This window comes from Mercenaria mercenaria, unplaced genomic scaffold (genome assembly GCF_021730395.1).
Source record: "Mercenaria mercenaria strain notata unplaced genomic scaffold, MADL_Memer_1 contig_3553, whole genome shotgun sequence".
Lineage (NCBI taxonomy): Eukaryota > Metazoa > Mollusca > Bivalvia > Venerida > Veneridae > Mercenaria > Mercenaria mercenaria.
Window position 1 is genome coordinate 25,248 of NW_026461703.1, and position 13,090 is coordinate 38,337.

Here is a 13,090-nt window from a genome sequence, read left to right on the forward strand (position 1 = left end):
TTTGCAGTGTATGTCATTATATCACAGTGAATAAGTGTGTGAAGTTTCAATCCATTCCCTCAAGTGGTTACTGAGATACCAGTTTACATACAAAAACTTAACCAAATAGGGACACCGACGCAGACACCAACACATGGGTGAGTCAAATAGCTCTACCTATTCTTTGAATAGTCAAGCTTAAAAGCTCAAGAGCAGACCTTTTTATGATGCTACAGACAAAGTTTGATCAAGATCCATCAGGCAGTTCACGAGAAGAAGTTGCACAAAGATTATTCTAATTCTAGCTATAGGGGCTTTGCCAGAGACTGCTACAAAGTTTGGTGTAATTCTTACCTGTTGTTTCAGATAAGATGTTTAAGTTAAAATAGTTACAGCTCACCCTGAAAGTTCAGGTGAACTTAAAAAGGGCATAATTCTAAATTTGTAGTTCTAAGGCTTAATACTTCCTATTGCAGTCTGTAATTGTGTCAAATTATTGTAAATTTTCTTGAGTAGGGTCAAAGTCAGAACTTGTTGCCTTGAGACAACTGGCATGTGTTATATTAGAACAACTAAAAAATAAAGTGGTCTTCTATTACAACTAACAGGACTCTTGTAGTAGAATCAGCAGGAAGTGTATAATATCTGATGTAAAGTAAATTTGGACCAAATGCCAATAGTTTATTAACATTACCCAGTGCAAAAGAAGAAACAAACACATGGATTTCCATCAATTTATTTATAGCATAAATATATCACAGTAAATTCTTAAAAACTAATATTAAAGCAAAACAAAGAAATAAAGAGTCAAAAGGAAAAGCCTTAAATCAAAATTCTAATCTAGATTCATTCTGACATTATTTCACAGCATACATCACAGTATTACAAATAACAAACCAATAATAACAAAACTTGTCTTTGATCAAAAATCTATAGGGTTTTCATCTGATCAAAGAGGGAGAAGCTGAAACAAATGTTTTCAGATACTAGAGAAAAGTAGACTTCTGGCATGAAATATGCAAGAATAAGGAAATTTAAAATAATTTTTCTTACATCCACCACCATTTCATTACAAAATTATCTTTTGAAACAAAATTTACTTCAGTCAAAAGCTTCGTAAAACATAAAGAAAACGTTAACTTCATGCCAAGCTTCCAAATCAGTTTCCCATATTTCTCACATTTTCGATAACAATTCTACGTTTCACATATTTTAGTAGCATTCAAAAGTCACATATTAAGATATATAAAACATTGTGTCCCAACTATTTCGTTAAAAGAAATTACAATACTCTGCGATACCTTTTTTTTTTTTTTTTACAAAAGCTGGAAATGCATGCAAGTATTTTTTTTGGGAGGGGTGGGTGTGAATTGTGTTATAATTTAATATAGCACATAACAGTATAAATGTCCAATTTTTTCAAATATATAATATTGGTGTAAAAGTGTATTTCAAATTCTGTTCAATCAATAAAATAAATAATTTTTTATTGTGTACCCAGCTTAATAATTTTTGTAGTTTTAAATCACATACATGATCAGTAGAATACAGTTCTACTGTAAGTTTTGGTCTAACATTGTATAACAACTGCATGTATAGATTAACTAACTTGTATATAGGTTGACCTTAAGTATAAATGGTGACTTTTTTAAAACTCAAATAAACATGAAATATCACAAATGCAGGCCGCAGATTGCAAGAGACTTTCACCAAAACACATGAATATCAGTACACAGTAACAGACGAGTATTTATACTAGAGTGTTCTAAGATTAGATTAAAACTAACTTTGAACCTAAACATGGTACAAAACCAATTGCCTCTCTTTCCTGGCAGTAACTGGCATCTGCAGTATGGCTCTTTCTGCATGTCAAAAAGCTTGAACATGTTTCAAAGAAAGAGTGTTTTAAATTCATAACCAGACCTCTGGTGTATTAGTGCACTTCAATCCATTTCCCTCCGTTTGAACCATGCTGGCTAGAAAATAACCACTTTCACACTTCATCTGTATCTTTATAAACCTGTATTATCCCTCATAGCCTATTCCAAGGCCAATAAATTTCCCATTTTATAAACAGTTCTTGATTGTATATCTACACTATGAGTGGGTATGTGAAATAATCAGCCAGCTGATCACAAAGTAAAAGAGGAATATTGGAAACATGGCCAGTGCTTTTCTGTTTGGTGGTTGACTCTCTGCTAGGAATGCTGTGGATGCTGAAATATATCAAAGAATTTTTGTCACAGACAGAACAGAATGGAACTAGAATGATGTTTTAATGAATAATTTATTTTATCAAACAGAATTCAGAATGAAGTAGAACAAATGTTTGGGTTAAAATCTTTGCTTTATGAAGAGCACTATGTCACATCTTTGGCATCGTGAGAGGGAAATAAAGCCATTACATAAATTTTGTTTTATATTAGTGTACTAACTTCTTGATGTTGACATTGTTTAAGGTATTGGAGATGCTGGTCAAGCTGAGTTTGTCTATAAAAGCTGAAGAAAGAAGACATTTCGATAATTCAGCAGGAAAAACATACATGTGTTAAAAAGAATATTACATTTATTGTTATTCATATTATACCAGATTATCAGACAATTTCAGTTGAGAATTATCCTATGTACATTTTAAGGTGTACTCGATGATGATACATACCAAACGTTGACCATCCGAAACCAACAACAACAGTAACAAATCTGATGATGAAAAGCATGGTAGTTTGTTCATCAGCAATCAGTATACCTCTGCAGATAATCAGGGCAATAGCCAGGGGACATACACAGTACCCAAGTACACATACACTCTGGAAAAATGAGCTGAAAAATATCAAAAAGTATGTGTTCTGTTAGACTGAATAAGATTGAATAAGCCAATTTTGTAATTTTGGAATTACAGACTGTTAAAGGGGTAATTTTTGTTTTAATCTGTTTCAAAGCACTCGATCATATGAATGACTATTGACCACTAAAACAGAACATGATACGGTAGTTATCGACTGACTATTTTTTCAAGGTATTTTTAAAATATAATTACATTTCAAGTAATTTTGTTAAGTGTTACACTTTGTTAAATTTTAGGAGCAAGGCTCCCTCAGAGCATACAAACGGCCTAAGAGTGTATTATTTTATGTAATTCCATAAAAATATTGTTAATTATTAAAATTACATAATTGTTCAGTATATGATATAACTCTTAAGGCATTGAACCCGTAATGACTCTCGGCAATCTCTTGTGGAATTACATATATTATTCTAGTTAGGCTATTTGGTATTCTTCTGTAGTAAATATATCTCAACATGTACATGAATTTCCGTAAAGATAGGAGAATGCCTAAACTGCATATGTAATTTGCCGATCGTCATTTCTGGCTGACTATCTTAATCAAGTAATTTAAACATGTATCCTCCAGGAAACTTTAAGTTAAGGTAGTGGACCTTAATTGAAAATGGCAATTTCTGTCTGATTACTTGTTTTCCATATGCGATTTCAGTATTTCTCAACATTGCCAAAAAATTCTGAAGTAGGAAACGAAAATTATATAATCGTCCGGAAACTGTCAAACATCCGTAGTTTATACTAATCTATTTTAGCTCGAATGTGATGAAATCTTTGAACCACACTCGAGTCCATTTCCAGGAAAAACCGGTACAGATGTCTTATAAGAAGGTGTGATAATGGCCCCAGTAGAGCTCAAACCCATTAGCCCCTGGTTAAGTGGCTGACACCTTAACCTCTAGACAATCGCTCCCTTATGGGTCAATTATTTCAATTGCCAAGTTTTCAGTCAAGACTACAACACTAGATGCCCACGGGCAACATGTCGAGCCCGCCAGCTGTCAAAAGGACTACGAGTTGAACATGAAACCCTGTCTCATCGAGGCAAACATTTATGCCAAATAAAAAATGATTGCAAAAAGTTACAACATAAGTTATTTATAGTAACAACAAAGGGAAGTAAATCTTTAAACTAGATGCCCACGGGCAACATGTCGAGCCCGTCAGCTGTCAAAAGGACTGGGAGTTGCACACGACAATCTGTCGCATTGAGGCAAACATTTATGCCAAATAAAAAAAAAGATTGCAAAAAGTTACAATATAAGATATTTTGTAGTAACAACAAAGGGAAGTAAATCTTAAAAAAAAAAAATAAAAAAAATTGTAAGTCCACAAAAAAATCCTTACCAGTAGAGATAGGTCAAAATACACCTCAAAATAAGATGTAACATGCATGTTGTACTACAGAAAAGTGGTCCTGATTTTTCCCTACGACCAGTAATAAAAAAGTTACAATATAAGCTATTTATAGTAACAACAAAGGGAAGTAATTCTAGGTTCTTGCGCATGACACTCCGTCTCATGATGGTGAACAATTGTGCCAAGTTACATCAAAATCCCTCTATGCATGAAAAAGAAATGCTCCGGACAAAGTCATTCTTGTATCTGACCTTTGACCTCTAAGTGTGACCTTGACCTTAGACCTAAGGACCTGGTTCTTGCGCATGACACTCCGTCTCATGGTGGTGAACATTTATGCCAAGTTACATCAAAATCCCTCCATGCATGAAGAAGAAATGCTCCGGACAAAGTTGTCATTCTTGTATCCTTTGACCTCTTAGTGTGACCTTGACCTTAGACCTAGGGACCCGATTCTTGTGCATGACACTCTGTCTCATGATGGTGAACAATTGTGCCAAGTTACATCAAAATCCCTCCATGCATGAAGAAGCAATGCTCCGGACAAAGTCGTTATCGAATTTGACCTTTGACCTCTAAGTGTGACCTTGACCTTTGAGATAGGAACCTGGAGATTGTGCATGACACTCCGTCTCACTGAGGTTAACATTCATGCCAAATATAAACAAGATTGCTCCATGCATGTCAAAGTTATGGTCCGGACAAACAAATCCGGACGCATGCACATACACCGAACAGCCATTTGGACAACTATGTCTTCGCTTCCGCAAGCGGGCTCGACAAAAAAACCTAAGTCCACACAAAAATCCTAACCAGTAGAGACAGGTCAAAATACACCTCAAAATTGGATGTAACATCCATATTGTACTACAGAAAAGTGGTCTTGATTTTTCCCTACGACCAGTAACAAAAAAAGTTACAATATAAGCTATTTATAGTAACAACAAAGGGAAGTAATTCTAGGTTCTTGCACATGACACTCCATCTCATGATGGTGAACAATTGTGCCAAGTTACATCAAAATCCCTCCATGCATGAAAAAAAAATGCTCCGGACAAAGTCATTCTTGTATCTGACCTTTGACCTCCAAGTGTGACCTTGACCTTAGATCTAGGGTCCTGATTCTTGCGCATGACACTCGGTCACATGGTGGTGAACATTTGTGCCAAGTTACATCAAAATCCCTCCATGCATGAAGAAATGCTCCGGACAGTCATTATTGAATTTAACCTTTGACCTCCAAGTGTGACCTTCACCTTTGAGATAGGAACCTGCAGTTTGTGCATGACACTCCGTCTCACTGAGGTTAACATTCACGCCAAATATAAATGAGATTGCTCCATGCATGTCAAAGTTATGGTCTGGACAAACAAATCCGGACGGACACACGCACTGACGCACGCACGCACACACACACATACACCAAACAGCCATTTGGACAACTATGTCTTTGCTTCTGCAAGCGGGCTCGACAAAAAAACATATAAAAGACTACTGCAATTACTGCTTACTGGCTACTTGACATCCTGTAAAAGCATATCTTACATGTTTCCTCCAAGTAACTTTGTGTTGAGCGTCACAACCACAGCTCCTACCCAATATATCACAAACACCTCGGCAAACTGTGGTCCCCCATCACTCATCATATCCAGATCATCAGACGAACCCTGCAGCATCCTAGAAACAAAACGAAAGTACAGTAGTTTTATGTATACTGTCTAACTTCTTTCAGTTGGACTTGGATAATTGGAACACCATCCATTGCTCAAACTCATCGTCAGGTCTTGGTCCCTTTATAATGTATATTTTACTGATGGCTCGAACTTGTGATAACTCGAACAAATTTTGTCAGTCCTGTTGAGTTCAAGCAAACGAAGTTTGACTGTATGAATATCAGTACTTTAGATCTTACAATTTGTCAAGAATATAGTACAAAAACTTGATCTTAACTTTGATGTCTGTGTACTCGATTTAGATGTATTACACCTGCCACAGAGGCCTGGTGGTAGAACATCCACTCTAAGCAACAGAAACTGATTTCTTTTCTTTCTTTCCCTCATGGCAACTGATGCCATAAGGACTAAAGAATTAACAGTCAATGATACAAGATAACAGTTTCACTAGAAAGGAAATACACAAGAGCTGTCTGATGACAGCGCGCTTGACTATTCAAAGAATTGACTGAAGAATGGGGGTCAATATATTTCACGGCTATTCAGACAAAAGAAAATAAATATATGAGACAAACAATGTTCCTGTATTACTTTTTTCGATTATGTCTTGCACTAAAGGCAATATTTGAGACAATTCATAGTCCAACAAGGTGCCAGAATGTCTCAATATACCTGCCGTCAAAGCAAAATTTCATTTACTCTTGCACTGTTTTTGCAAATGAGAATTTTAATTTTGTGGTTGTTTAGTAATCATTGTAAGTCATTTGGGTTTTCTAAGTCAACAAAAATAAACTCATTTCCTGGTAGAGATACATTAAATACTCATAAAAATTTGAATAGGAACTTCTATGTTGTACACAGAAATAAGTGGTCTTGTTATTTTCCCTGACGGTCATTTATAAAAAAGGTTAACTATAAGTTTTTTATAGTTACTACTATGGGAAGTTAATCTGTTATAAAAAAAAAAAACTATTAATCCAAATAATAAATTGTAAGTCCACACAAATATCTTTTCCAGGTTGGAGAATTGGTCATAATATAACCTCATTAATTTGATGTAACATGCATGTTGTATAAGTCTAGTGGTCTTGATTATTCCCCTAGAATTGTTATGATTATGTTACTTATAAGGATTGTTATTGTAACAACATTGGGTATAGTTTTCTATTATGAAGGAAATTGAGCATGGACTCTTCGTATCATGTTGGTGTTTAATTGGGCCTTGTTACATCTTTATTCCCTCCATGCTTGTTGTTGTAATGCTCTCGGTCTTTGGCAGTCTTGTTTCGGTCCTTTGGCCTATTTGTGTGTCAGGGTCATGGGTCACTGGGTTGGTTGCTGGCGGCACTTGTCAACTCAGCTCGGGGTGAGTGAACATCGAGTTGTGCAAAGTTAATCAAAATCTTCTAAATGCATGAAGAATGAAATGCTCCGGACAAGGTTTTCAATCTTGTATCTTTGCCTCTAAGTGTGACCTTGACCTTAGATAGGGACCTGGTTTTGCGCATGAGTTCCGCCCTCGTTGGTGTGAACATTTTGTGCAAGTTATATCAAAATCCCTCATGCTGAAGAAGATATGCTAGGACAAAAGTTTTCCTGTCTTGTTTCCTTTGATCCTTAAGTGTGACCTTGCCTTTAAGACCTAGGAGACCTGGGTCTTGCGCATGACACGCCGTATCATGTAGATGATCAAATTGTGCCAACTTTCAATCAAATCCTCATGCATGAAGAAGATATGCTCCGGACAATATTATTCTGAATTTGCCTTTGACTCTGTGACCTTGGTCCTATGACCAGGGACCTGGTTTTTGCGCATGACACTCCGTCTCATGATGTTGAACATAACTGTGCCAAGTTTCATCTAATCCCTTCATGATGTAGAAGATATGCTGCGGAAAAGTATGTGGACACCGCCCGCCCGCGCCGCCAGGGGCGTTCCCATATACGTCCCGTTTTTCAACGGGCATATAAAAATGGGCCATAATTCTGTCAAAATAATTAGTTCTCTTGCTACAGATGGGAAATCATAATATAAACAAGTTTGTTCAAAGTTTTTAAAAAGCCTTAGTCAAAAAGTTTTGACAAAACATGGACTTGTTTGAAAAACAGAACCAATTTCAAACGTCAAAATGGGCATAATTCAGCCAAAAAATAGATGACAGAGCAGAGTTATGTTTCTCTTTTCCTACAGTTAGAGACATTATACTAAACAAGTGAATAATAGTTTAAAGGCATAGGTCAAACAGTTACAAAAATATTAAATGGTACGAAAAACTTAACATGATTTCTAAGTCAAAAGGGGCCATCTTCAGCCAAAATCCTTGATAGGTGTTATTGTACTCTTGCCTATAAACTGGAATGGTGATGGTAAATACAGGTGTTTGAATATTTCAAAGGCTTTATCTCAAAAGACTTTGTCAAAATATTGAAACTGGACGAAATTTAACCCAGATTTCTAGTCAAAAAGGCCTTAATTCAAGCCAAAATCCTTGATGGAGTTATGAGCTCTTGCCTAAACTGGTATGGTGATGGTAACAGTGTTGAAAGTTTCAAAGCTTTTTCTCAAAAGACTTTGTCAATTATGAACTGGTACGAAACTTAACCATGATTTCTAAGTCAAAAGGGGCCATAATTCAGCCAAAATGCTGATTGAGTTATGTGCTCTTGCTATACACTGGCCATGATGATGGTTAAACAAGTGTGAAAAGTTTTCAAAGCTTTATCTCATAGACTTTGTCAAAATGTGCTGGGACTGGTACGAAAACCTTAACAGGTGTGACGTGACGACACCGACGCGTGGTGAGTAGGATAGCTCTACTTTTTCTTCGAATAGTCAGCTAACAGAGCTGTCGGATATGACAGAGCGCTCGACTATTCGAAAGATATGATGAAGAATGGGGTCAAAAATATTTCCATAGATTTTCAGACAAAGAAATATGGATTAAGCAAAATAAAATGTTCCCTGATGTTGTGGATTTCGATTAGTCTAGTGCACTATATTGGCAATGTGTGCCATGATGGCAAAATATGTTATTAAGGTATGTTAGGCAAAATTGGACTTGTATGGAAAATACTTTAACTACTTTCAAGTCCAAAATGGGCATAATTTCTGTCAAAATTAGTTGACAGAATTATGTACATTGCTACGTGGAATTCATGTTGATTATACTTGTGTTAAAAGTTCAAAGCCACGTTTCAATAATAGTTTTGACAAAAAATTTCGAAAGTCCAAAATGGGGCCATAATTCAGCCAAAATAGTTGTCAGAGTTATGTACTCTTGCCTACAGTTGGAAATCATAATGATAAACAAGTGTTAAAAGTTTAAAAGCCATATGTCAAAATAGTCTCCTGACAAACATGCAACATATTCGAAAACGAAGAAACCATTTCCAAGTTCAAAAAGGGCCATAATTCAGCCAAAATAGATGACAGAGTTATGTTCTCTTTCCTACAGATAGAGACTATTATACTAAACAAGATGATAAAAGTTCAAGGCCAATATTGTCAAAACACTTTACAAAAATATTAACTGGTACGAAAAACTTAACAAGAGTTCTGTCAAAAGGGGCCTCTTCAGCCAAAATCTTGATAGTGTTATGTTACTCTTGCCTATAATGGGACATGGTGTGGTAAAAAGGGGTTGAAAATTTTCAAGCTTTATCTCAAAGACTTTTGTCAAAAATATGAACTGGTACGAAATTATTAACCCAGATTTCTAAGTCCAAAAGGGCCATAATTCAGCCAAAATCTTGATGGAGTTTGTGCTCTTGCCTTAACTGGGACATGGTGATGGTTAAACAAGTGTTGAATGTTTGCAACTGCTTTATCTCAAAGACTTGTCAAAATATGAACTGGTACGAAAAACTTCACCATGATTTCTAAGTCAATAAGGGGCATAATTCAGCCAAATGCTTGATTGGAGTTATGTGTTTGCTATAATGGCCATGATGATGGTAAACAAGGTGTTGAAAGTTCAATAGCTTTATCTCAAAAAGGGGGACTTTGTCAAATGTGACTGGTTCGAAAAACTTAACCCAAGGTGTGCGCCGACACCGACGCCGTGGTGAGTAGGATAGCTTACTTAATCTTCGAAATGTCAGATAACAAGAGCGGTCGGTGACGAGCGCTCGACTATTCGAAGAATATTGATTGAGAATCGGGGGTCAAATTATTTCCATTTGATTTTCATGACAAAAGAAAAATGGATTTAAGCAAAATAATGTTCCCTGATTTGGGGTTTTCGATAGTCTTGCACTAAATGGCAATGTTTGCCCATGATGGCAAATATTGTTTCTTAAGTTATAATGTTAGGCAAAAATATGGACTTGTATGAAAAAATTTAACTAATTTCCAAGTCCAAAAAAGGGTCAAATTCAGTCAAAATAGTGACAGAATTATGTTACACTTGCCTACAGATGGAAATCATGTTGAAATACTAGTGTAAAAGTTTCAAAGCCTCAGTTCAAATAGTTTTGACAAAAATTTCGAAAGTCAAAAGGGCCATAATCAGCCAAAATAGTTGTCAGAAGTTATGTACTCTTGCCTACAGTTGGGAAATCATAATGATAATAAAGTGTTTAAAGTTTAGAAGCATATGTCAATTAAGTTTGACTAAACTTGCACCATATACGGAAAACAGAACCATTTCCAAGTTCAAAAAGGGCCTAAATTCAGCCAAAAAGTTGTCAGAGTTTGTAACTCTTGCTATGATAGGAGACTTTAATACTGACATGATTATAAAAGTTCAAAAGCCATTTATCAAACACTTTACAACAAAATATAAACTGGTACGAAAAACTTAATCAAGATTTCTAAGTCAGAAGGGCCATAATTCAGCCAAAAGGCTGGATGGATTTATGTTCTTTTGTCTACAATTGAATGGTGATGGTAATCAAGTGTTGGAAAGGTTCAAAGCTTTATCTCAAAAAAAGGAACTTGTCAAAAGTAGTGCGTACGAAAACTTAAAACCATGATTTTTAATAAAAAGGGGCTATAATTCAACAAATGCTTGATGGAGTTATGTTACTCTTGCCTACAAATGGACACGGTGATGGTAAACAAGAGATGAAAGTTTCATGCTTTATCTCAAAAGACTTTGTCAAATATGTGGGACTGTTACGAAAAATTAACCAGGGTGTGACTGCTGACGCCAAACGCCGACGCCTGGTTGCGTAGGAAGTTGGTTTGCTCTACTTTATTCTTGAATAGTCGGCTTAAAATGAGTAAATATTTTAGTCAAAACATGAAATGAAAAGAAACTTTGTTTGTTTTACATGTAAGATCAAATATTTTTCACTCGTGTAAAACCTTATCGTAATTTTTCATCGAGGGCTCATGCACTTGTGAGATATTGCCTTGGTGTTACTTGTGAAAGATATTTCAATTTATACAGAAACAAGCAATTATCCTTAATATGTATAAGTTGTGAGTTTTGTGAGAGATCCGCACGACGGGGTGGGAGCGGGTAGCAGGGAAAGGAGCAGGAGCGGAGCAGATTGCGTAATCCAATTATTAATTAATTAATTTAGTTAATTTAGATGCTTGGGGAGATTGCATCATGAGGGTGTTGATTGCGCGATTTAATATCATTTGTGAGGGCAGAAATAAGTGTATGAAGGGGATCAGGTGTTTTGGGCCACGGCTTATCTTGATCATTATTTAATTATATATAAATTAATTGACGCGATTTTGTTATAAGGAGAAGTGTACACTTCGTCGGCTGTAGGGAGGTAGGACAAAGTCAAAAAAGGATGCGGAAAGAATTTCGAGCATCAGACACGCAGCGAAGAGTGCGGCATGCTAGAGTTTTATTTAAAGGTTCACATGCACAAGCTGTGGTAGATTAACATAGAATACGCCGCAGGTCGGCTTGCTGCGGGTGCGAAATGCACGAGCAAGCGGAAACTTCAACTTTATCATATTTTTATTTATTGGCTTACTTTGTGAGTGATGAATTCCAGAGACATGGCTTTTTTTGTGCGATATGTTTGATATTCATTAACAATCTGACAGAAATGTAAACAATTAAATGTTGAATTTTGGATTCAGAAAAGAAAATGCACATGTTGTTTTTATAAAGATGTTTTTTAAAACGAATCAATTATTACATTGAAGGTGTTATGCATAATGAAGTTTTTTGTTAAACATTACGGGTTGTTTATAAATGCAACTTCAGACTACGGGCGTGCGGATTGTGGCACCTATGTCATACTCTCATAACAGATTTCAAGGAGGTCGATAATTATTTTGTTGGTTGCGTTCGAATGTTCTAAATGGCCTTCATATAGATTTTAATAATGGCTGATGGAATTGTTCACCATCATTATATGCCTCTTCGGATCGGATTTTGTTCCATCTTTAAAATGGTTGCCTATTGCGGTGGAAGTACAGATAATAGCACATACAAAATCATTAAAAACTTGCGCTGCTGCAGCTGCAGTGTCGCCATCTCGTCGTGCACGTTGCAATGTTTTTCATTGCTGCTCGTATGTTCTATTGTATGCTTTGCAAAAAATACTTTTTTTTAAAAGTATAAAACACATTTAGGCAATGCCTAACTAAAAAAAGACGTCCAAAAACCGATGAATTGCGTCATTTATGTGATCTTGGTTATTTGAACCTGTTACGTACAGTTTCTCGCATTTCCTATGAATATGTTAACAATTTATTTCTTGATCTTCATTTATGTCTGCTCGATTACATCAACCGAGTCATACCTTTGAAGAAGCGTTGTATTCTAAGCTGCATTAAATTCGGATATACGGAATTAAAATTTCATCTATACTGCAAAAACAAGAACACATTTAAAAGTTGTGTTAAAGTAACCTTGCATAGTTTCTCTATGTTGCAAAAGATTTACATGTTGCAAATGATTTACAATAGGTAAGTTTGTGAACTCAAAACCGTTGTGGTATTGTTTTAAAAAGTAGAAATTGATGGTCCTTTGCTTACACCTTTTATATGGAAGTACTGATGGCAAATATTGACTATTTATCATGTGTATAGTTACGTGAACTTAGGGGAAAGCAAAACATTAGTCATGGCAGTTCTGGGGCTTTTATCTTCTTGCGCCCGTAATACTGTATCCAAATACAAAATAATCATATACTAAGAATAAATCAATAATATTATACCCTCTCATACTATTTCACAAGCGTAAGTCGGTTCAAGGACTCGGAATATCTTTTGCGTTTAAAGTTATTGTAATACTTACAAGATACATGACAGAATAACATAGAT

At 35.7% G+C, this 13,090-nt stretch overlaps 1 protein-coding gene across 1 annotated transcript in view; it reads right to left on the reverse strand.

Moving 5' to 3' along the window:
• Window positions 1-699: 699 nt before the first annotated feature.
• The window catches only part of LOC128553171 (protein YIPF6-like), a 39,185-nt gene continuing 26,794 nt past the window's right edge, over window positions 700-13,090 (reverse strand). Inside the window, exons 7-9 of the mRNA XM_053534293.1 lie at window positions 5,723-5,854; window positions 2,639-2,799; window positions 700-2,195 (exon numbers count right to left, since the gene is read on the reverse strand). Coding sequence (XP_053390268.1) covers window positions 2,077-2,195; window positions 2,639-2,799; window positions 5,723-5,854 — 412 coding nt within the window. The 3' untranslated portion in view covers window positions 700-2,076. The remainder of the gene's footprint in view (window positions 2,196-2,638; window positions 2,800-5,722; window positions 5,855-13,090) is intronic.